A 26,033-nucleotide genomic window follows, 5' to 3' on the forward strand; every position below is an offset into this window, starting at 1 on the left:
GTTATGAAACTTCTTTAACACAACAAATGAGAATTTGTGGGGTCACAGTGTGTCAGAGTAGGATCTGAGCCGACTCTCAAAATAAGGGTAGCTTTATAAAATGATCTTGTTGACCAAAATGAACAAAAGATTTCAACTTTTTAAAATAATGCTGTATCATTATATATTATTATATAGCATTATATATAACAATATTTTCTGTCAGTGTCTACAGAACACAGTTGTGCTTTGCCTTCAGTTGAGATACCGGGCTTACAGCAATTTGCAAGCTTCAGAAGACACTAACTCATCTTTCTCAAGAAAGCATTTTTTTTAAGACAGAACATTGCTGCTGTGGCAACATAAATCTCTGTAGGCACTACTATGATATTAAATTTGTAATGTGCAACATATTCTCAATTTCATAAAACTGAGAAATAGCATATAGACAGTTTGCCAGAGATTCAAGCAGTTGTCAGCTGCATTCAGCTAACTAAAAAAGAAAATCAGTTTAAATACAACTAGGAGTTACTAGCCTGTCATACGCCGCTATCATGAAGTTGAGGAGAAGGCTGATGGATTGTTCTACACTGATTTGGTGAGTAGAAGGAAGGCGTTTGTTTAGCTGGTAGTAGATAGATGAAATGATTGTTTCTAGTCGAGACACGTTGATTTCTGTGTTATGATCCAAAGTATTAAGGCCGTTATCTCTGAAGGCTTCAATCATATTCCAGATATCAACAAGATGAACTAAAAATAAAGGAAAGAAGATTAACTGCTATTCTATAACACATACAAGCTTATTTTTTGATTGTTTTTGAATACTATGATAGCTTTTATTTTGGAACCAACAATTACTTATTCATATCCAAAGTGAGACAGACTCTTGATACCCTTTGAAAACTAACAGAGCTTAGTGGCCAGAGTATTTGAATTTCACTAAAAGATTGGTTACACCTACTAATTTTGAATATGCTCAAGGGACAGGCCAACAGGTAATATTCCAGTATTCAAGGAGGAACTTGACGTTCTAGTTAAACCATAATTGTTTCCAACTGATTCCATTGCCACGTCCAAGGCATAGTACTTTGTAAACATACACCTAGAACTCCAGAATGTCTCCCTAAATTATACTGCTATATCTTAATACATATCTAAGTGTTAATGATGTTGTGAAGATTTCCAAAACCACAGTAAGTGATCTGCAGAAAGACAACAGTGTTTCAAATTTGTCAACTTCAAACCCTCTTATATGAGTTAAGGAAGATGATCAAAAAATCTTGAAGTAATAGTCTGATCTTCACATTTTTCACATGAAAACACAGAAAGACAAAAACAAACTGCCTTTTCACACCAAACATATGCTCCTGGATCGCTGTGTGGTCCAAACAGAGATCGTAAATAGGCAGTCTCATCTATGCATCCATGCAGAGTAAAGGTTATTCAAGGCATATGCATGACTACAATGAATCGGGCCTGAAGCGTGTAACGTACCATAATTAGCATATCTTAATACCTTGTTTTTAACAGTTAAGGAGAGATTTTTCTGTTTTTTTTTGTTTTGTTTTGTTTTTTATTACAAAAGCATGAATTGCACATAAGAACTACCAGTTTTGCACAGGAATGAAAAAGTTGCAACCCATGCATCAAACTAAAAGCACTGCAGCCCTAATGGATACATGTTATCCCCAGGTCAGCTGTGCTGCAGAGGAACTGTAATCTGCAATACGCATTTCTGCATATCCTCTGTGGGACTCCTCGACTGTTTTCCCATCCTTTCCCACATCAGAAATGTGCTAATTCCACTTCAGTGGCTGGTTGGGCACTTCAGTTGCTGTATTACAGAGATGTGCCACCACGATCAAATCCAGACACTTTCAAACTAACAATTATCTTATGTATCACCATACTCATACCTGCCTCTGGCTGTCAGCTGGCTTCTGGTACACCACAATGAAACATGAGTTAGAATAGCTTGAAACTGTCTGCCTCCAACAGTAGGTAAATTTAGGGCAACTGAAATATGTCAAGCTGATTCAGGTATTTTAAATATTTGAAATACTAGAGAATAAAACTGAAGTTGTTACAGAGTAGTTAACAAAAAATCACTGCCTCTTTCTAATTACACATTTAATCTCTATTTGGTTCAAGCAACAACTATTAACATTGTCTAATGAAAATGTCTGTTCTTGCTGTAATTAAAATTCACATGGGTAGAATATTTCAAACCATTATGCATGAGAAATTCATGAACATAAAGAGTAATTACAACTTACGATTACATCTTTTTTGTACAAACCGCAGTTTACAGGCTGTCCGGTATGTTGAAAGTCTGATGACATCAAAGTTCTGAGCCCCTATGAATAAAAAAAGCTTGTATTTTTCTTTCCTCCATAACACTCAACTTATTTGATGAAATTAGTTTAAAAAGTGGCACAACTTTTCTCTTCATATACATCATCATCATCACGTGAAAATGACGAAGATTTTCATTAGGTATTTCATAGTCCTTTTTAATAGTATATTAAAAAATAACTTCAGTTTGAGAGCACCATAACAACTCCTAAATCCTTAAATGTAAGTAAGAATTGGCTCAAGTAGGGAGTGAATAAGAAAGAAGATTGCATTGGTTTTGGAAAACATAAACAGGAGAGCAAAAAGGGGTTTTCCTATCCTGACGCCTGCCTGCACCTGAATTGCAGCCTCTCCCAAAACAGATGTGAATAGATCCAAATAAAATGAAGAATAGGAAAAAAAGAGCATGGAAGAACAAAGAATGCTATCCTCACCAAAAATCTCCCATTTCTAAGGGTTTAAAAGTATTACACCTTCAAACAATACAGTGTTATCAGCATTTTAAAAGATTTAAATAGCATTAGTAGCTCCTGTAATAAATGTAGTTCTAAGATGTACAGTGTAGCAATCCAGTTACATGCGGGCAAGGGCAAGGCTGCACATGCATCCTGCACCTCTTGTGTTCTCACAACAGTGCATAAAAGCAGGATCGGCTGCAGTCCTTCACACTTCTCTCATAACTCACAGCCTAGATGAATGTAGAAGTGAAAAAACAGGCATAAAGGTGATTTGTGGACTCCAGACATCCAGAAGCAACTGTTAAAACAAACAAAAAAAACCCCACAACCCACCATACTTCTAAAGAATGCATCTGACTGCCACATCAAGGTCATGCTCAAAGGTGAGTAAATTACTCCCTGCTACAGCATTCTGAATTCAGAAACCACCTGCTTGCAAATTCCTCATTTGAGTTACCTTTCTGTTTGCACCCACTAACTCACAGATGCAAATTTGAAAGAAGAAAAATCTTGTCTGCTAGATAGTTTACTACAGATTAACAAAGACAATGCCATCTGTATATGTGCCAAAGCTGCTACTAGTTCTCACACAGACCTGCGCACTGTGTCTTGAAAGTGCCATACCACAAGAGTTATTTCTCTTAATCAATGATGCAGAACTCTAGGTGTAAAGACTCTCCACAGAAATCAGTGAGAATGCTGACCAGCTTCCCATCCATGACAGCTGATACCAGATTGGCACTAGACTAGCCAACATCTGATGAGCATACTGCTTGATAATACGGTGCAGCGTACTAAATTATCTCACCCTATCATCTTTAGGAAACCAGTTTGATACACTTCAGGAAAGAACTTGTCCTCATCATTGTTTCTGGCCAGGAAGCATAAGGAGTATCAGGATCCAGGGCTAGAATAAAATAACTTGTTTTGGATTTCCTATACAATATTCTTTTGACACTCTCAGTTAGGATACATACTCCTGTTTTTCAACTCACAGGAAGTATGGAGATTTTTCCCACAGATTACAGTCTTCACAAAATGCTTAGCTTAGCAGAAACCTTTTTGGTATCCAGTCCTTGCCTGGTCTTATATCTCATGTCACAGAAACAGATGCAATACTGCTTGATCCACTTCCACCAGCCCTTATAGCTTTGATTGTAGCTGCAGCTGGAGCATGTTGACAGCACCTCAATGGAAGGCTCACCACCCTGTCTCAAGTTATAAAAAGGCCATTTAACAGCTACATGTAATAAGGAAAAGCCTGTTTTCTCTTCCTGTCTCCCTGCATCATATGCCCCAAAGCTTCAAGGGAGTCATTCGTCTACACCATCTGAAGAGGGATGTGTTCTCAAGACAATCTGTAACTCCATATGCACTCTGCAGTTCAGAGAAATTAGACTAGCTTGCGCAGAACTCTTGCCTATTAGACAACTCCGCAAGTACTATATAAGCAACAAAAGTGTCCTTGGGTCAACCCGTGTCTGCAAGGCCATCAAGTTCGAAAGGTATCATGTCCAGTTTGGGATAATGCCATAAAAACGTACTCTTGTCTCAGTTAAGCAATAAACTAAATATCACTTAAGTGAATTTGCATGTTGACTAACATCACAAGGTCACTGAAAACGTCAATTTCACACACTGCAATATGAACAGAAAGGAAAACATTTATGCATTCACCTTTATAAGGAAATGCTCTACCACAGTATAGACAAGGCTTGAAGACCTTAGATACCTCATCTGACATGGTAAACACATAGAAAAAGGCTGATTGGAATGCCTGTAGAGCAGCAGTTTTACTGACAAACCGAGAACACAGCTTAAAAAAAGACAAAGAACACCTTAAATAAAGCAGTCAAGACAATCAGAGGAGTTCTGAACATTTTTATCTACTTAATCAAAACTAAAAAGCAGCAAGTCAGTTTCTTCTCTCTCTTTTTTGGATGAGAGACTCCAATGAGGTTTTTGAAGGTCTTTGAAGAGAGTACTGGAGAGAAATAAAACTATATGGTCATACTTCAGTAGTGATGAGATTCCAGCTTCTGACAGAAATCATTATCTGTAAGAAACAGCTAAGGAGGACTACACACCTAGCCATCTTAACTGGTCACAAGATCACTACAAGCTAACATGACAAACCTAGAAAAAGACAATCATAATATTCTGATCTATCTGGTCAAGCTTTTCTCATACAAAGCCTTATTGCCCTTTTACAAAGTCATAATGAGATTTCATCTGGGATATGATGCATAATTCCAGTCAACTTTACTCAAGCAAAACAGAATCAAGGCAAAGAAGGAGAATAAGAGATGAGGTACACATCAGGAAGGCTGCAGGAGCTAGCATTTGGCTTGTTTAACATATGGCTTAAGGGGATATGACTATAAATTCATAGAAGTGGAGGAATGCTATCTACAGATAGGTTTCACATGAGAAGAAACAGGTATAAATTAGCCAGGAATATAATTGTTCTTGAAATTTTAAGATGCTTATAAGAACAATGATTCAGAAGTCTTCCAACAAAACAGTAGCATGAAAATATTATTTATTAAGATAGACAATCATCAGACTATAAATGGGATTTTGTGTAAGTAACACAACAATGTGCAAGCATACAATTTTTAACTGATACCTTTAAAAACAGATGTGAGCCGTTAAGTCTCATATTCCTTTAAATTCTACCGTCTCTAGACAATTGTTACTACAATAGAAATAACTACAGCCTCACTTACAGAGAATGGTCCTATTCAAAAAAAAAAAAAAAAAAAAGAAAAGAAAAGAAAAGAAAGACAGCAAGAGAGAGCAGCTATCACCAGCCCCCCTCCAACTCACAGTTTTCTTCCTAGCATTGTGGTACAAATTTAAGGAGCCTGCATTTTTTCTTTACTATTTTTTACTTCCTCTTTTCAGAAATTGTTCACAAACTTCAGAAAATAACTATAATTGAGAAATGTGAATGACATGAATGTTCTTTAAAAAAGAGATTTACAAAATGAAGATCTATCTGTCAGTGAGCAGCAAGGATGCTTTTCACTAGATGAGGCAGTGGTTTTGTGAAAATAAGATATAAATGATCCGCTAAGATAGTCCAAATAAAGCTTACAGTAAATAATAAGCGACATTAAATCTTCAGATTTCTTACTTACTCATTTCCATGAACAGCTGTCTCTTCTCTGCCATTGTCCTCCTCCTCTTCCCACTCTCCTCAATCATTCTAGAAACAAAAATTGCAAACACTGTTTGTGCTAGAATTTCTGCCTCAAACGCAACTTACTGTGAACAAAATTATTTAATTCATCATTCAAATATTTTAGTTATATTTGGTAAATGAGAGGGCCAGAAGAAAGAAAGAAAAATAGACATCTCCCCATAACTGTAGTATTCCATAGCATAAACCTATTTTAGACTTTTTAATACCTTTTAAAGCTGCATATTCTGCAGGAAAGATGAGAAAACAACATGGCAGAATTGATCTAAAGTTTGCAAAACACAAGAGTTGCATACACATATATGCAATAAGATTATTTACAGAAGTCCTCTCTTTTCAAAGAGATTTTGTTTCCAAAATACATAGCAAGCAGGACCTCCCTCTTGAGCAGCTGGCCCAGGGAAGCATAAAACCTTACAGATTGCATCTGTTAGATCCTTCAGTGTTCAAAGGTGAGAGCATATTGTACTCCTTTTCCTGGCTGACAGATTAGTAACATTTCTCTTCCCTACCTACGGATTTTGGTTTTGGTTGTAAGAACTTATTTAACTTCGAAACCTGCTGCTCAAGTTCAAGTCACATTTGACACGGAAGCAAAGGTCTTAAAGACACTGGCCTCAATGTAGACAGCAATGAAGACAGCAAGTAGAACTTAAACCTCAAGGTAAGAAAGTATAATTTAGCATCTCTTATGTCTTATTGCATTATATATATCTTCCTGAAAGACTGATAGTAAATTTTAATTAACTCTAATGAAAAACAAGGGACTAAATTCAGTATTAGTGCAAAATTTCACTTGAAATGACTATATTAAAATTATTCTTTTGCTACGAGATTCACCAGGTTATAAATACTTTTTAAAATGCATTTAGAAAAGGGGAATATACCAAACAATTCTTTTACAATTATACCAGAACCCAACTCTAAAGTGAATTAGTCATCTCATCCTCATGCAACATGGCAGGACAGATTTCATCAGGCTTAAATGTCAACCAAGGAAAGGAAAGTCGTGTCTTGGCACTAAATATACATTCACTGACAGACCTAACAGCTTCCCTGAGCACTCGTCCACTGTCTATTAATTAATTTCTGCTAAAAATTTCACATCATATATTCACCTTGAAAGCCACCAAAACCTTTTTCTTATCAATTCATAAAATGAATACAGCCAGATTGTGGTATAATGTAACCTGTACATATATTTTATGTCTTTATTTTTATTGCTATGTAAGAAAACTTTACACTCAGAAACAATGTGCTTCTGTATTACTATTTTATTTTAGAAAATCTCAAAGGCATTTTTGTAGACATGTCAAAGTTCCTTTTTTCCAGCTTCCTAAAATAAATCGATTTTCTTAAGTCAAATCAATATATGTAAATGAAGTCTTGCGACTGAAGTGCCTTATCTTCTCAAAGCTCTTCAAAATAAATTATCTCTACAAATATTTCACTGTAGATTGCAGCACATGCTCTAAGAGCCATACATGGGGAATTTTGGCTGTGGAATTCATTTTGTCCATACACATGCTCCAGCTACCCTCATATACTGCCCCCAGATTAAGAGTTTTTTGTTTAGGAACCAACCACTATTCCCTTAATTTCCTCAATTCACAAAACATGCATGTCATCTTGAAGAATGCCAGTTACTGTATCAGTAAATAGCTTTACTTCAAGTGCTAGCTCCTCTCTTAATTTCACAGCAAACAGACTACAAAGGGTGGACTAATTGCCTGGTCTTTCAAATTGTTTTTAGTACAGACTAAAACAGTACTAGCTACTATGTTTACATAAAGTAATCAGCAACACCAAGGGGGAAAAAAAGTCAGGATAATATTAAATCTCCTGGTCCTTAGGCTTTGGGTATATATTTCTCTCCCCGACTTCTAACCTCATGCTTCCAAGTCAATCTCAGTTTTACACAAGCCTGAGATGGGACTTGTCTTGCACCAAAGCTGCAAGTTAGTAATGCTAAATTTGGAGTCGGAGGTCTGTAACAATTATTTTCTAGAGCCCATGGATGCTGGCTAAATCCATGAGACTGATTTGCTTAAGGACCTTCACAGAAGGCACAGAGAAGTGCTGCCAACAGTAGGAAAAAAGGTACGCAAGGACAGCCGTACCTGTTGACCACTGCTCAAAAGACTGTGCAAGCAGTATTGACCCGGTTCTGAGAAAAGCACTAAAGCAGAGGTAAAGCAGGGTATGCAAGTAATGCTGTATATTTTATTAATGCACTTAATTTTGGTGCTGTTTGGTGCATACATTTAGAGGTGTGACACTACCATGTCTCTTCCTCTACCTACACTTTACTGCTTTTAACAACAAAAAACACGCATACTAACAAAGGTCATTCAAGCTGCACAGACCATGGTTATATAACGTTACTATACAAAATTCACAGCTAAATAGATTACATTTACCAAGATGTACACTTTTATAATTTTAAAGCTGCTAGTATTACCCTTCACACTCCCTGCCAAGCAAATGAGTAATTTATCTGTTCAACAACATCCTTGAAATGAGATCTTCATAACTAATCAGGTCTCTCCATGACTAGAATGTGCTACAGAGACACATTAATATAGCATGATTAACCTGTAATTCATGAACTCTTGTACAGATTTTTCAGTTATGGTCTCAGAAAAAAAATCATGTCCAGAGGAATTTTTTCTCGGGACCATTTCCAAATCTCTTATCTTTTTTGAAGGAAGCAAAAGACCCAAAATTTTCAATACCTTAATAGTACTGGCTTGCTGAGAAAATAAGTGGTCCTATTTAGCTACATAAACTTTTCTTACAGATTCTTCTGTTATCTATGAGGGACTGAACACCTAGAGAAATGATCTTTCCGGGCCAGAGAGTTATCCATTTCAAGCCAAGTAATCTGACTGGAGAGAGAAGTTTAAGAGGCAAACTGACAGATACTTGTAAAAACTGTGGAAATGACACTAGGTGTATGAGATTTATTAGAATAGCCAACAAATCACATTTTTTAAAACCTGAACAATCAGATACTGTAATATTTCTTACTGATGGAACTGGGAGGAAAAAAAGACAAAGAGTCTGTATTCACTCTTAATACTTGAAACCTATCTTAAGTTCAAAATAGAAATGAACTAAACAAAGAACAACTACAATTATATTAGCATGCAAACTAGAGTGCACAACATCAGAAAGCCAGAGAGGTGGACTACAGCTTGTTCTGCACTGTCTTTTTTAAACATTTGTAGTATGGTGTAATACATTAAGAAAAGTGCTAAGGAACATGCATGGATCAAAATGACATGGCAGACAAATTCTCCAGAAGGACATATGCTCACCTTACAATGGAGATATGCAAAAGAAAAAACACTCAAGTATTTGTTTTATGTACCATCAGGCAAAAATGCAAATTATATAGGGATTCTCCAATAACACAATACATATTTAAGCAGGTACTTGCAAAATTTTCTACTTAATTTTATCCTTCACAATTCTGGTGCATATAACTAGAAAGAGCCTGGGACAGAAAAACCGAACAGACTGAACAAGGAGGTGAGACAGAAGACGACTAATACTGTATAACAGCTTTGCACAGGAAGGACTGGAATAGCAATGAGCAGCAAGGCAGAACACATGGAATAGTATTTGACTTGGACAAACTGGAAAATAAGAGGTAAAGAGTAAAGGTTCTACAAACAGCAGAAAATACAGCTTTTCCAAAATAAAATTATTCAGAATTTAAGTTCTCCTATATCAATGAAATATTTTAAAAATGTATTTTATTTTCCATTAGCTGTTGATCTAGAGAATGACAGCAGTCACTCCATTAGCTCCAGTCAGCATGGAGGTGCAAATAGATATAAACATCAGAACTTTAAAAATCATTGCCCATGCATAAATCAATATGGATTCAGAAGATGAAATTAGGAAGGAGTTTTAACATGAAAACTACCTTAATTAATAGCCCAGTTTTTTATAAAAACTATAAATACTGCATTTTAACACATGTGAGTAGAAGGAAACCTTGGTCAGGAACTTAGAAAACTGCCTGATTTTCATCCATTCCCAAGCCTTGACAAACCCAGACAGCACAACTAATTTCTATATGGTAGACCTGACAATTTCTTTCTTCTTCCCTTATGCTTCCTGCCTTCTCCCCTTCAAGTAGTTCAAAGGTAAAGGTAATCAAGACGAGTCTATACATAAAGTTATTACCATTTTGGATTAATAGTGTTTAATCAAAGAATCTTCTTCCTTCCTTCTCCAATACTAAATCACTACTGTATTCCAGAATAACTAGACAGAAAAGGCAGGTTCACAGAAAAGCCAATACATCAAAAGGAAGCCTCAATAGCCAGCAGAGATAGAAGACACCTCAACTACTCAGAAGCCAATCACTTTGAGATACAGGCAATACTTTGTTATTTATTATAAAGTCAAAAACAGAAACTACGCTCCGAGTTTTACATAGTAAATTCTAGAAATAATTTTAATTAGATTTAGAAAGCTTATGCTTTATTCTGAAAAAGTTGGCTTTAAAAATAACAGAAAAAATGCAGTCCTGTTTTCTACATGGTTCAGAAACCTGTAAAATTCCATTCCACACTCTTGGAGACTTACAGATTCTTTTTTTCTTAAATAGGAACATAAGACAGACCATAGTAGACTGTCCCAGAGGCATGGTTCCTCAACATATCCCTGCGATAATTTTGGTCTCATTATTGTCTACTTTCATTTCATGCTGGCTCCTGACTCCACCCATTTCTGCACTAGAAAAGACATGAACAATCCTCAGACAGTCATCTTTTTTCCAGGCTAAAGGATTTGGAGACTATATAGTTGTTGGACAGAAACTGCTCCTACTTTTAATTGGTCTTATCACCTTCCTCCATAGGTTTTCCCGTTCTATTGTCTGCTTTGAGAGATGAAGGAGAAACATAACTGTACACTGTATTTTACATACAGGCTTTATACAGCAGCAATAATATTCTCTATTTTCCTTAATATTTCCTAAAATATTCCTTTTTTTATTATTTATTAATAATTCCTAATAGTTTTTTTTTTTTTTTTTTTGACTACAACAGAGCATTTGCCTGATGTTCTCACAGAACTGTACCAGAGTGTCAGGATAGTATTCCTGAGGGGCAATAGATAGTTCACAGAATAACACTGGATATGTGAAGTTAGGATTACACGTTTCTCCTCTCCCTTCCCTCACTCCTATTTACATAACTTTATATGCATCTACAGTGGCAATAAAGTAGCAGATGAAATTCAATTACTAATCGAGTCTTAAAATTCTTAACATTGGCTTGCATTTCTAATGATGACTTCTTTCAGCAGATGTCTCACCATCCATCTTCTGTTCATTTATCATATTTGAATATACTGCTGTTTAGCACAGTGATGCAATGTAGTTAACCTAGGAATGCTGAGACTAGAAGGAATTGATCCATGACTCATTGAAGTTCTCTTCTGCAAAAGAATAATCTTGCTCTTAATGTTTTGCTTGCTTCTACTCTACCAAGGCAATTCTAGCAGTTCTCTCCTCCTGCCAGTCTTCTGAAATAAAAATCTGTATTCTGTGAGATAAAAAGCCCTACTAAGAAGACACAAAAGTCATGTTCAAAGTAAACACTATACTCAGAACTGAATCTGAACAAATTCAGAGATTTAGAGTGCTTCAAGTAAGAGTAGCAAGCTTTTTAAACATGTAGAATTAGTGCAAATATAAATAATTAAATGACAACACTGGAATTTAATTTCTTTAGCTTAAACGCAACTGTTCAACTCAAAGCTAAAACCTCAAGTGCTTACAGAAACATATCTAGGCACAAAACGTCAAGACTGCCACAAAACTTTAAGGAAGGGGAAAACCTGAAATCTGATAAAGATGTACATTTCACACACAGAGGAGTTTCATGATGATCTTTTTCTAGCAAAATGTTCTATTTGTACTTTAAATAGAAAAGCAGTAGCGCAAAATACCTTGCTCTACTTATATTCATGGTGATGAGACAGTGAGCTTACATGGTTTGCTCTGGATGATTTCCACAGGTATTTTTTCCTCAAAGTTTTTTGTACTATTTAATAACCTGAAGAGGTCATTTACATTACGTCATTTACATTCTTGCTTCACTTAAGGATGAGTGCTAAGAGTAGGTTCAACCTACTCTTCCAATTTTTTGGCTGTTAAAACCACCACAGTTGAGTTTGTGTGTCAGCAAAATTCTTCTAGCTAAATGTCTGCCAAAGCTTCAAGGATTCTGGTAAGTACGGAGAGCTGGAAGCAAAAGTATATTCCACAAGTTTTGGTCTTCATATCAGCTCCTGCTCTGACAGCATGGGCTCAGTTTACATTTACCACCTAATCTGGAAGCACAGAAGACTCATAAGAGTGCACAGATGCTCTGCTCAAGTCTCAGTGAAACACAAAACTTCTCCCTCCAGTGATAGAGCACTTCTTGAATTAACAGTGAGAACCATGCTGGAACCATAAAATATAGTTCTCCTTTATGTCAAGAGGCAGTAATTTTCTAAAAAGGCAAAAGAAGCAAATCTGAAATCAGTTAGATGAACCCATTATTGGCAGCGCTTATCTTTTATCTGTGAGAGAGTTCAGCACAGTTAGTGATACTACCTATGGTCTAGAAGGCTTCACAGTGAAGCACGTTCAAGTTCAAATCAGAAGCAAAAACATCAGAGCTGAAGTCACTGCACCTAAATTTGAGCGGATGCACTAAGGCTGCATTTGCTGATCTATCTTCAGTGATATCGAAAGTAGGCTACAACCTGCTCCAGTTACAATTAGTTCTGCCATAACATATGTGTTCAGCTAACTGTTCTCAGTATTCAGTTTCCAGATAGATGCTATGAGGCTCCTGAAAATTACCAACACTTTGTAATGTAACAATAGTAATTTTATTTCATAGATATCTATGAAATACATACGTATAGGTGTACACACACAAATATATTATACATACATACATACGAATACATTTTTTAATGTAATAAGGCATGATAGTCCCAAGCCCCATGGCAAATTTTATTTCAAGATATCTATTATTTAAATTCATAATGCTGAACCTTAAAGGGGAATTATCTACCCTGTGGAAAATAATCACTAAAAAACAAACAAACAAACAAAAGAAAAACCCAAACACAATGTACTTCTTATTTGGTAAGTTTGAGGGGAGAGAGAGAATCATTAAATGCTATCAATTATTTGGATATGTTAGTTGCAAAGTAATGATCACCCTGAAGCACAAAAAAATTGTAAGATAAAGCACCTTCCAAAACTACAGCTGAGTATGTTTGGTGCAAACCTTCGAAAATTTTACAATCTTTCTCTATTCATCCAACTTCTGCCTCTTTCAATAGCTACAATATTATTATTTAATTGCTTCATGAATAATCCATATGAAAGCTAGTTTACAAATTCCATGACTGTGTAGTCTACACAGTCATTTTCACTATCTAAAATACCTTAAACAGCATCACAAGCATGTTTCAGCTTTATTCCCTTCCTTTCTTCTTTTCCTGTTCATATTCCATTCTGCTGTTCTACGCTTCTCCCTTTTGTTTATCTTTAAAGAAGCTTTCTCCTACCCTCACAATATATGTATGCATTGTTTCCTGTACTTGCACCTAGCTGAACAGAAAAAACAATACATAATAAAATAAAATCTGAGGACTTCCCCTTTACTTGCTTTCACAGCTTCAGTTGCTGACGACTCTGGACCACTTATTTCTGTGGTTCTTGATTATACTTACAACGTAAGCACAAAAATGAAAGTGAGCAAGTCACTCTTAGAAGATTGTTAGGCCAATACTACAGGACCTATTTTAAAAGGTTTCGCTCTTCTTGGAGCTCATCAGCTGTAGGTAACGGCCTAAGTAAGCAGATTTTCCTCTTCAGATTGAGGAGAGGGAGACGGAGTATAGAATTTTGAGCCAATGTAGCAGCCTTTGTTCTTGCACTGATGATAACCACTATCTCAAAAGCCACAGTTTCTATTTTTCCCTAACTACTAGCACATTGATTTCCTACTACTTTATGAACTAGAAACTTTATTCTGTCATTCTGGTTCCAATTTCAGGTGTTTGCTCACTGACTTTTTTTATTTTAATTTAGACATTAAATCAATTAATTAGCAAGAGATTTTTTTTTCTTTATACAATCAATTTTGTTTTCTTTTGTATTTCTAACTTTAAGATCTCCCCCTAAAGAAACCGGGATTTTTGTTACTCATTCGTTAATCATTTCTACGCATTGCTTTGCAATGAAATGCAGCCTCATCAGCTGAGCAGGAGAACACAGAAATACATGTTTATTTATGAATTATTAAGTTTGAGTTTGTTCAGATCCTTGATGTTGCGTTTTGCTAGTGGAAGTATTTGTCATCACTTAAGATCGCACTTGCTGTGTTAGGGAAAAGTCTTCTTGTATTTATTTACATTCAGATTAATTTGCAATTCAGTGCAAATTTAGAATGCTAGTTTGGGGCACATGTTGATCTTAGTCTAGTTACGTGTTACCAGTCAGAATGAGGGAAGTTTAATTTTTCTGCCAATCTTCTAATTAGAAGGAGCTCATCTTCACAGGTTATTTAAAGAAATGAAGCTTTCCTCCCTTTTCAGTTCATTCAGTTTTTAATATTTGAATGAACCTGCCATTGAACTGAGGATATTAAATAAAAATTTAGTGCATATTTGTACTTGTAGAAAAGGTTATTGCTACCACATCTGGGTTATCACTTTAGTTATTTGTTTTGGGCTTCTAAACTGAATAAAAATTCAAGCCATACAACTTCAAATAAATAAATTCTATCTTGTCATAAATGTTCTCTCAATTCTAATGTTTACAAATTAAGGAATTTATGATATAAAGATGCCTGTACTTTTAATGAGGTGAGTCTAGGGGGAATAAATACTTCAGTATTTTTTACCTTTCCTTTACTGTACATTTGAACAAAATCACCAAGATTCATTTATTTCCTCACTTCCCTCTTTGCTAACCCCAATTATCCAATGCTGTCCTCCTTTCTTATGGATTTCTTCCCCTATGTTCAAATTCCCATCCCCTTCCTCAGCAAATATTAATATATCTAATTGAGTAAAAACATTCTTTCATTCCCCTATGCCTCTTACTACAAAGAGATATAGAAGTTATGTAAGGGGATAGCTAACATATTTAGACTAAAACTTAGAGAAAGACAGAGAAGGAGCCTTCTCACTTATAAAAGATGCAACTATAGACTGGTAACAACTCTTCAAGTATAGTAAAATTTCTGATAATTCTTTTAGTTTAACTAACTCTGTAACCATAGCTATTTAGAACAAATTGAAATATAAAAGCAATTGTGTACAAAAGGATTAAAAAGAATACTTTTAAAACATTACTTCTGCATACTACCATAATATATGGAAATAATACGCAACTTCTAGTAGCACAGCTATCTGGGACAAAATTGACTTGAGTCTAGAACAGCATGAGTGGAAAAAAAAAGAAAAAACTAACAACCTAAGATCAAATCAATAATCACATCTAATTCCATGGCAAACAAACCTGTAAGTGATGGCATCGTTATTTTTCCCCCCTTTTAAAATAATGGATCAAAACTACTTTTAAAAAAGATTTTGCAAAAACATAAACTTACTATATAGTAAACTTTCCTAAAGATTAATGGTCAATCAAGCAGTTCAAAAAAAACAATTTTGTACCAAGAACTAAACATTTCCCTATTCCATGTCTTGCCACTTCCATTTAAATTGCAAGAATTTAAGGCATAAAACGCCATCTATGTTGTTTGTACAGCACAGTGTGTAGCAAAATGTTCTCAACTAGTCCTCATTGCTTTATTTTATTGTTATTGACAGTGAGCTTCTAAGTCCTCAAATAAGAATAGCAAACTTATCTTCCCACCTAGTAATTAACTGCAAAAAAGATTCTGCTACATATAAGCTAAGCCAAGATGGAGCAAAAAGTCCTTCAAAAATTTAGCACCGTAACAAAAAAAGAAGTAAAAAAAACCCAAGAAAATCAAGCACAAATTAACTCAAGATTAAAATAGAGAAAAGCCAACTCCAGATACAGTTCCAATCCACTTGAATTATTGTTACACTTGCAGCACAATGAAATTTCAGTACATATGTGTGGACTATCGAATGCACAGAAGAGAAAAATCCCAATCCTAAAGGGCTTAAAGGTCAGGTGCAAGGCAAGAGACTGGTCACTGAGACAGGCAGTAAGCACAATACATTAGTAGCTATTTGTGGCTAAGTTTTGGAGCCGAAGTAATACTTTTAAGTTTATATCCTACTAGTAGGTATTTATTTCTAGTAAATGAGGAATTGTTCAGCATGGAGAAGGGTAGGTCAGCAAGCTAGAAAGCATGTTTCAACATTTATTTTCTTGAAACACAGATCTGACCATATCAAAGATGACAGAAGACACTAAGTGCCTTGAATACAGAAATATGTTTTCTTTAACGACAGAAGCCATCTCAAAGTCTTATCTTCCTTTATCTCCCACAAGCCTGAGGAACATGAATGGATTTTGCAATCTCTTGAAGCAGAAGTTAAAAATAATACTTACCATGAGCTTGCAAACAAGGGCAAATATAGCACTTAAATTTGTTTCCTTAAAATAAAGAGGCGTTAAAGTTAGATAAAGTGAATGAAATAAGACACCATGCTTTTAAATCAATAAAAGCTCAGAAATATCCTAATTAATAGCTTACCTCTCCCTCTCAGGTTAAGGCTCATCTTTTTAACACAAGAAGGGATTTCTGTGCAGTTTGTGCTTCCTAGGTTTTCTAAAGTGAATCTTGAAAAACTGTTTCTAGCCCTTTTTATCTGCTGGCTCCCAGAACTGCTCACCGCAGCTTGGGAAGTAACTCCAAAATTGCTTCTTAACCAAAATGAAATATTTATTGGGAAGTCTAGAGTCACAGACTTTTTTTGCCTATTTCTTGATTAACCTAGTAGATGCAAATAGAGCAAGCATGAATAAAGAATGCACTGCCAGTAGGATAGCATACATGCAAGAACACTGACAGAATGCAAACTAATCCTGTTTTTTAGCTATCTAGTAATAGTTTGGACCTCATACAGCCATTCTCTTCTCCATCCATCCACATCCCTACCTCACTTTAGACAGAATCAGCTTAGATTAAAAGTTTTGGCAAATAAGGAAAAGCTTACAGAAACTGTTCCTTTGGCTCACTTGTAAAGAGGGTAAATTGTTGTAAAGGACTAGTGACAAACACCTGGGAACAGGAACCAGTTTCATTGTCACAACTGAATCAGGGAAAAAAAATTAAAAAGTCTATCATAGCAAAAAAAAAAGGCAAAAAAAAAGGGCATTTTAAGACTTGTTTTGATGAATGATAATAGTAAAAGAATCAGGCTGTGATATAAGTATAATTTTGAAAATCAACCCTTTGCAGCAGCAGAAAACAACCTTCCCAGTAGATATCAGCTGATGTATTCTGTAACTGCAATGGCGGTGTCTGCACTAGAGACTACTTTGTGCTAAGATTTCAAACAATGATGAGGGCAGGCTGGCTAGATAATTATTTATCTTTTTTTTTTAAAAAAAAAAATAAAGCTCTATAAAACTATATGCAAAGAGACTTATTTGACAACATCATTGAGGTTGCATAATAACTTGTAACCCACCAGCCCCATAATTGATGGCCAGAAGTATGTAAACAGTGCACATCTGTATCTATGGTACTGTCTTGTTAATGATGCAAACTGATTGCCAAGTCATTAGTTTAAACATCAAGACTTATTTTCTCTCTCTTCCAAAACTGTCAGCTTAAAAAACATATCATAGATATTGTACAATGATACAGACAAAGAAAGATAAGCTGTCATTCCTAATGCTCTGTGGTATTGAATGTACAATATGATTAAACTGATTGAAAAATTATACATTTTTCTTAATCAACCTTGCTCTTTCACAACAATAGCTCTTGTTCTTGCATCACAACTTCTTCATATAAGTTTTCCTGTACCATTCCTCATTAAACTTTTTAAAAAATTTTGTATCATGATTCCATGGTTCTAGGTTCTATGATAAAGCAGAAGCCTGAAGGTATTAGCTGCAGTACAGATAAAGTATAGATGTGTTTACCATCCTAAAAAACTTACAACCTAAGACAGAAAGCGGTCCGCTGCAAAGAAATAAGGAGTTGGAAACAATACTGATCAGCATAGCAGCAGTTTAAATGCTGTCATGATTTCTGTATTCGTCACAACAAATAATTTTAAGGAATGATACAAGTGGGATCATAAGGTGGTTGTGCAGAAACCTACTGAATGTTCACTCTTAAATATGAATGAGATCATGCAACAAGTAGGCAACAAAATCTGAGATCCCAAACACCTGAGACAGGAGCTTCCTTCCTGTTACTAAGCAAGACCTCAGTGGTAAACTGTGGATAAATCAAGAAGGAACTATAAATGAATACAAGAATCCTGATAATGCTAAGAATAGAAACCCACAGAGGATCGAAATAGCACAATATGGTCAAGGCAGTGGCCTGAGAAAAATATGTCTGGAGTAGCATCACGGACAGTTGGAAATTTAGCAACACTTTCAGGGTCAAAGGAAAAATGTTGCTGGAAGTGTGACATGAAATGACTAGTCTGGAAGAGAACTTTGGAAAAGACCACAGTATAGGCCATGGACAGCCTCTTCAAAAAAATCTATGTTACAGTTATTGCCCTACACCATCCATATTGATTATCCTCTTTGCAGCCACCCTAAATAAGCAGCTGTCATGTCGGTACCATGTTAACCCTTTTATCTAAATTCCCCTCTAATCCAAAGTATTCTTCAAAGAAGAAGAAATATATGAAGCAGCACAATCTTAACTATTACTTTTGAGTTTCCTCCACTCCTTCATGCCTACTTTATGGTACCATCTAGCAGTAAAAGATCATATGCACTTTTCAAAGAAAATAAAACAACAAACAACAACTCTTCAGTGCAGCGTCTCCCAAATTTCAAAACCTGTAACTAAAAAATTCTGACTTTTTGAAACAACAGCTCAGGCACGCAGAACGTCACTTGCCAGCTAGAGCTGACAACCTATCAGACACTACACAGCAAGTTTTAAGGAAGCCAAATGAGAAAGGAAAACTGAAAGTACACAGCTTTTTTTAAAGGCAGTAACACCTAACTATTGATCAAATTCTAACTTCAATAACTCAGATTCTATTAGACATATTGTTTCAAGCAACACAGAAACAACTTGCAAAGTATTCTTGTGCTATCCAAACCCATTCCAGTGGGTTACCAATACAATCTGAAAGAAGGAAGTACTATACCAGTGCTTTGCATACCATTATGATTTTACCAGGTCTCCATAAGAGTATTCATCAAGCTTCACCTTCCCTAGATAAGGTATCTGTTGCATAGACAGTGTAATTGTTTTTTTTTTTTTTTTTTTTTTTTTTTTTTTAAGAGAATTACATCTCACATAGGAATATTTTCTACATATCAATACCTCCCTGAAAAATACAGAAACCAGTATTTCATGCTTACCGTTTGTCATTAAAGAAAAACAATATAAGTTATGTGAGTGCAAATAATCAAATGAACTCTGTCAGGTAATGCAAGTTTTTAAGTTTAATACTACAAAGGTAGTCACAACAGACAACATTACCTGAATTACACAGAGAATTCTCTCAAGGCAACTTTCAAACTCGTGGGCTTGGTTCCCTCTTTCAACATCTGAAGGTCTAAAAGAGAAGGAGAGGAAAGGTTCTTTGAAAAAAAAAAAGGATGCTTTTCTATTTTGTTTAGAATTCAAATTCTGTACAAACACAAAGATTAACATCCAAACTTTTTACTTTAAAAGTATTCCAATTGTCAAATTCAACATACCACTTTGCCACTACTTTAAATGAAGCACACTTAAGTTCTTCCAATCGTTTTTATGTTTCTTAGGGGCAAACTATATATAGATTAACAAAAACAATTCTGAATAGTTTTAACCAAAGTCACTCGACTCAATCAAAGCCAACATTGATTTACTTTACAATACCTGGAAAAATCAGGGAAGAAAAGATTTGTTTTTCCACAGGAAAAAGAATTAAAATACTTCCCCTCTGTTTTGCAGCGCAAACTTCAGCGACCAACATGATTTTGCTATTTTCACCCTGATTATGTTTCCTATTAGTTAAAAAGAAAGGAAGACTGGAAACCTTGCTTCTATATGAGCATTTAGAAGATGTTCTGTATGAACACGATAGAAGATGAAAGTTAATATATGGCCAAGATCGACTGGGGGCCAGGAGGTTCCCGCTGCCAGCCAGGAAGCAGCGACCAGCGCAGACAACGTGCGGGTCAAGTAGCTCTCTCCAAGGTATCCGGGCCCCTTTAACGGCATCCAGCACGGCAACGCAGCCCTCCTCGCCCCAGGCCTGGCGCAGAGAGCTCCCCACGGCACTCGCCCTGCCACCGCTGCCGCTAGCGAGGCCAGAGGGGTCCCGCTGCGGCCGGCCGGGGGCAGCGCTGCCGCCAAGACCGCGAGGGCAGGGCAGGCACGTCCCGCGGCCTGCCCGCCGCTGCCTGGCACCGCCGCTCGAGCAGGGCGCCTCCCTCTCCGCCGCCGCTACGGCGTCTCGCCCGATCGACCGCGCGCCGCGCACTCACGTCTCCCGGGGGCTGCGGCCGGGGACCTGGCGGCTGCCCGAGAGCGCGAAGGTCGCGCCGGCTCCGGCCGCCGCCGGCTCTGCGGGCACCGAGCGCCTCAGCGTCCCCGCTCCAACGGTCCCCGGCCGCCTCGCGCCGCCCGGCCAATCCGAGAGAGCCTCCGCAGGGGCGCGCGCACCCCCCACCAATCCGCGCTCGTCGCCGTTAGCCAATCCGCAGCCAAGACTGCCAGCCCCGCCCTCCTCCTCCCTCCCACCCCGCGCGACGCTGTCTGCGAGCCAATCACGCGGCGGACGCTGCCCCGCGGCGGACGTGCGTGCGTGCGCGCGTGCGCGTGCTGACCTCCCGCGCGCGCGCGAGCGCGCGCTACAGCCCCATCCCCTTTGCCCTCAGCCAATAAGCAGCCGCGGCCGCACGCTCCACAGCGCGCGCGCGCGCGCTCTCCTTGCGCCAACGGGTCCCTTGGAGCGCACGTGGTCTCCAGCCAATCGGCAAGCGGCGCCGCCTCGCGCGCTCGCGGCCGAGGCGCCGCTCCCGCCCGCCTGGCGCCCCTCAGTGCGGGAGGGGGAGGGGCGCGCGTGCGCCGCTCCGCCCCGCGCTGCCCTGACAGGACCCGCGGCCGCGGTCCTGGAAGCCGCCGCTGCCTCTCGGGCTGTGTGGGGTGGGGAACCAGGCGGCTCGCGGCGTGTACAAACCTAGAAACCCTCAGTCTTTTCGTACAACGCTGTCTCCTGTTCCATTCTTTGGCCATCTGTGTCTGATAATGCTATTGCGTAGCCATCAACTCCATTACAGCTTGGCTTGCTGGCAACCAGCTGCAGTGCAAAGAGTCACAGCAGTGCTAGAGCCCGAGCGTTTCCTGAGGACAGATGGGCATCTGCTTCAGGCTGTGCGTGCAGTCTCCCTCTGTCCATCTCCCTGCAGCTTGGAAATACCGTGGTTCCTTTTGCAAAATGTTCTCAGTTTTTATAGGAAAGGAATAGGATTTTTATGTTGTGTGTGGAGAGAAGGGACTACTTACATTTTGCGTGTGTGGGAGGGAGATAGTTTGTCATGAGGGAAGAAGGAGACATGGAGCGTGAGATGAAAAAGAAGGGCTTTGCTGTGTGCGTTTAGCCACTCTGGCTAGTGCTGTGTCAATGTTTACTCTGAGGTAGATGTGTGCAAATGGTAGTGTGCTTTTGGGGTTTTTCCCTGCATCCTGGAGTCCGGCCCTCTGGCAGCAGCGGAGCCAGATTGGGCAGAAGTGGCATGGAGGGCTGCGTCTGTGCTAGCAAATTACGTAGGCTGCAGGCATGGCACAGGGTGTGGATTGTCCTGTTTAGCTGTTGAAACAGTTAATTCAAATAGTATGGTGTGTATATATAAGCTCCCCCAAACCTTCCAAGCGTACTGGGGATCTTGCCTGGCCATTCCTGGTAGGCGGTTTGGATAGATTCGCCCTTCTGTGCAGTAGGAAAGATCCTGATAGTGAGGCCACAGCCCATTCTGTGCCATAGAGTCTTATGCCTGTGAAAAATCCTCAGGTGCATTTCTCACATAGAATAAATTTAGCTGCTGTATCCACTCTAGGGGGAATAGAACATCTGCATAGTTGTGGATGGCTCTTTTACTCCCTTATTTTGTCCCTTTTATGCCTTTATCTTGCCCACCAGAACCAGTCTTGTGGTTACTTATTTCCTCCGTTTGTTTCTTCTGTGTCCTAGGTTAAAGTTCATCTCCCTGGTGGTGCTCATTAATGCTAAACTACTTGTTTCTCTCTATGCAAAAGCAAACTCAAAATGAGATGATTGTGCTGGAAGGTTTATAATCTTTAATTTTGTGTTCTAGTGGAAAAGTATCCTGCTTGTTTCGAATTTAGTGTTCTTGGTGCATAGAAAATAAGTCTTGAATGGGCATTTTTTTCTGTCCTGTGGAAGGACAAACATACTCATCATTACTAACTCATTTGTCAAACTTGGTTTTAAAAAATTCCAGTAGTGTCAGCCAGTTTCCCTGGGCAGTCTATTGCCATGCAGTGTTTTTACCATTAGAAAGTTATTTCTGCATTATTATTTGTCTTGCTTCCACTGGATATTCAGCAAGTTGACTCCCTTCCTCTTTACAGTTATTTCTAGATTGCTAGAACTTTCTCTTTTCACAGTTAAGCAGCACCCCTCCTTGTAGGGCATGTTTTCTCTGTGTAAGTATTCACACTGCTCTTCTCTGGATTCTTCTCTAGTTGGCCCACACATCCTTGAATTGTGTTTCCCAAAACAAGATACAGTACTCTCTCAGTGCCATACTGATAGTATGTGTGGTAAATAACCACTTTGCAGATCTTAATAATTTCTTTATGCAGTCTAGTATGATGTTTGTCTTTTTCTCTAGTGTGATAACATTAGTCTGAAACAACTCCAACTTCTTATATAGTACTACAGCCTCTTCTGTCCCACATCCTCTATTTGTGCAGTTGATTCTACAAAGATGCATTTGTCTGTACTGAACTGCTTTTTTTTCAGACCCAAATCATTAGAAATCTAATACTGTCTTCCAGACTGCTTGCTTTTTTTCTGTACTTGGTATCATCTGTAGTTTAATTATGTATTTTCTATTTCTCTATCCACATCATACATGAACTACTATTTTCTTATTTGTGAGACCTATTCCCCTGGAAATCAGACTGAGTTTATGTGATTTGTTCTTGATAAATCCATGTTGTCAATTACTCATTTTCTTTTACTTTCTTTGGAAAAAGAAGGTAAAAGAAGCTTTTCCTTCCTGCATGTGTTAAGATAGGCACTTTATTTGTTCTTCTGCAGTCTGCAGGACCTGTCCGTTAACCCAGGACATCTTAGCCATAACCAGTTGATGGGTTTGATTTTAATTCAGTAAGTTTTCTGCATGACAGGGGGTTTCACTCACATCAGCTGGGTTGATATCATCTCATTTATAAGTACTTTCTAACTGTTCTTATCCTATTCTGGCCTGTATTCTTGCCACTTTGTTACAGGTGATAGATGACTTTAACAGCGAAGACTGAAATATTTCTGCTCTCTCTGCATCACTGGTTGAAAATTTTTACTCCCCACTCTGTAATGGATTGACTGTTCTCTTGGGCTTTCTCTTATTATAGCGTTATTATAGCGTTCTTACAGGATGTCTTCACTTTATCTTTTGCTACTTGTGTCTTTCTTTGTGGTTTGGCTCTTTTGATTTTATTCCTGTATGTTTGTGACATTTTTAATGATTCTTAGTGAGTTGGCTTAGTTTTTCATTCTCTTTTATTTTGTGATTATTAAAGGTGCTATTTTTCAGCCAAATCAATCTTATTATTCTTCCTAGCCTACTTTTGCGTTACTCTATTCTTGTTGTTCCTTTAGGGAGTTGCTGACTCTTCTATACTCCTTTTTGCAAGCAACTTGTTTCTGTTTCTCCAGTTACCATAAATTAATTCTTTTCATGGTTATGCTTGGGTGATGCTAACTGAGAAGGTGGGAATGATAAACTCTATTTAATAAATGGCTTACCAGATACACTCTGAAGGTGTAAAATTACTTTCAGTATCTCCTTTATTTTCTTTCTGAGGGGGATGTATCAAAGTATGTACACAGTTGAAATGCAGAATAACCATTCCTCTTTTCCCCAAGCCTTATTCTTCCTAAACATGGTGTTTTGCTTTGTCTCAATGTAGTTGAGCAGTGTAAGGTAGTAGTCAGTGAGCCAGATAAGCCTTATCCACTTCTCCATAGTATTTTGTATTCAAACTCTGATGGCTACACAACTCTTAGGTTGTCAGTTTTGTTCAACAAATGGCTTCCTTGAGGTCATTCAGGAATAAGCCATCAAATAATTTCTGTTTCCTTGTCGGAACAGTGGTCATTATCTTTGGAGCATTTGTCCCCTTTTCCACTATTGGAGTTTATTCCAAACCAAAGCATAACCCAAACTGAAGCAAAGCTATAATTAGGATTCCAGTTTTACTTGTCATCTGAAAGACAGGACCATGAGTCATTCAAATGATAGTGCTAGAGTGGAGCATTCATTCATTTTTTCTCTGAGATTAGACCAGCACACATTGAATTAACAGGATTATTTCCTACAGAGTAGTGGTATTTCCTAGAGAGCTAATGAGCTGTTACTAAGCAGTGTTAGCTGCTTAGTTGTGCTTTTCATTGCCATTAAGTTTTGGAGTTTTTTAGTCAGAGCTGAAAGCTATTTTCATTATGATAACTAATTTTATCCACAGCAAAGAATTTCCTTTCAGGAGCTCTCAGCTGCAGCCACTTTCATTAGACATATCAGTGTCTCTTCTGAGTTGGTTATTTTGTCTTAAGATTGGCCTTCTCGTTCAAGATTTCTTGTTTTCTTAAAATATTTATTTCTTTATAACTGCATTTGTATCTTCATTTTCTTTAATATTTCCTTTGATGAAAGGAGTGTTTAAGTAGTATCATAGGGATTATGTTTTTGTTGAACAGAAGAAAAATTTTCAGGATGTAGCTATTAATGTATTAGTACTTGTAATTATATGATCTATGCGGTTGTGTTGTAATAATATTAATATGACTGAAGCCCTTATGGACAGTACATCTTCTAATTATGGAGAGAGATTATTGAAACTAAACTTGTTAATTTTGGATAACCAGAATAGTCAAAAGAAGATAGGTTGTTCACTTGTGAACTTACCTTCTGAGAGAAGCAAAAATACCCTGTTAATTTCTTTTTTGTTATTTCTTACACACACACACACACACACACATATATATATATATATATCACGAAAGAAGTTCAGCTTTAGCTTCTGATAAAAATTCCCATGTGGGAAGAAGCCTTCTAAGGAAATTTACATCTGTATTCTACCTCCAACATCCCTTCAGACCTTCTTTCTTACACAGCCATGTTGTCAAGCGTACGTGCTATCTATTCTAATAGGTGCCTAACCAAGTGAAGACTCAACAGAACTTTTAGCAGCCACTACAGTTTTCCAGTGTTCTTTCAAAATCACTCAGCACAGATGTCAAAGGGAACCAAAATATAAAATGCCTCAATATTTCTTTGCTAAAATTCAGTGTCTCAGGACATTATGGAACATTACCATAATTTCAGGTCTCTATATTTAGTGACCTGCAACAGAGAACCAGCTCTTCATTTTAGTTTCATTTCCTAACCATTCAAAACTAAATACAATTTTAAAGACAAAATATCTACTGGGACTATTCTAGAACATAGCTAGTACTTAAGAAAATGAGTTTTGGACCAACTTTAGGCAGAAAAGGAAAAGATTTCAATAACTGTGAATGGAATTGTCAGTAACTATAGCAAATTGAGTAGAGGCAGAGAAGAAATACAAGCAAAAACCAAAAGCTGGAGTTGGTCAAACTTTGTGTGGAAAAGGAAT

At 37.5% G+C, this 26,033-nt stretch overlaps 1 protein-coding gene across 5 annotated transcripts in view; it reads right to left on the reverse strand.

Annotated features, from left to right (window-relative positions):
• Positions 1-20,764, reverse strand: part of DTNB (dystrobrevin beta) — a 219,126-nt gene extending 198,362 nt beyond the window's left edge. For all 5 annotated transcript variants that reach the window (XM_062573367.1, XM_062573366.1, XM_062573364.1 and 2 more), the window contains exons 1-5: positions 20,654-20,764; positions 19,662-19,737; positions 5,936-6,003; positions 2,256-2,336; positions 516-729 (exon numbers count right to left, since the gene is read on the reverse strand). In XM_062573367.1, the coding sequence (XP_062429351.1) occupies positions 516-729; positions 2,256-2,336; positions 5,936-6,002 (362 nt within the window). In that variant the 5' untranslated portion in view covers position 6,003; positions 19,662-19,737; positions 20,654-20,764. The remainder of the gene's footprint in view (positions 1-515; positions 730-2,255; positions 2,337-5,935; positions 6,004-19,661; positions 19,738-20,653) is intronic.
• Positions 20,765-26,033: the final 5,269 nt, after the last annotated feature.

Source organism: Rhea pennata, chromosome 3 (assembly GCF_028389875.1).
Source record: "Rhea pennata isolate bPtePen1 chromosome 3, bPtePen1.pri, whole genome shotgun sequence".
NCBI lineage: Eukaryota > Metazoa > Chordata > Aves > Rheiformes > Rheidae > Rhea > Rhea pennata.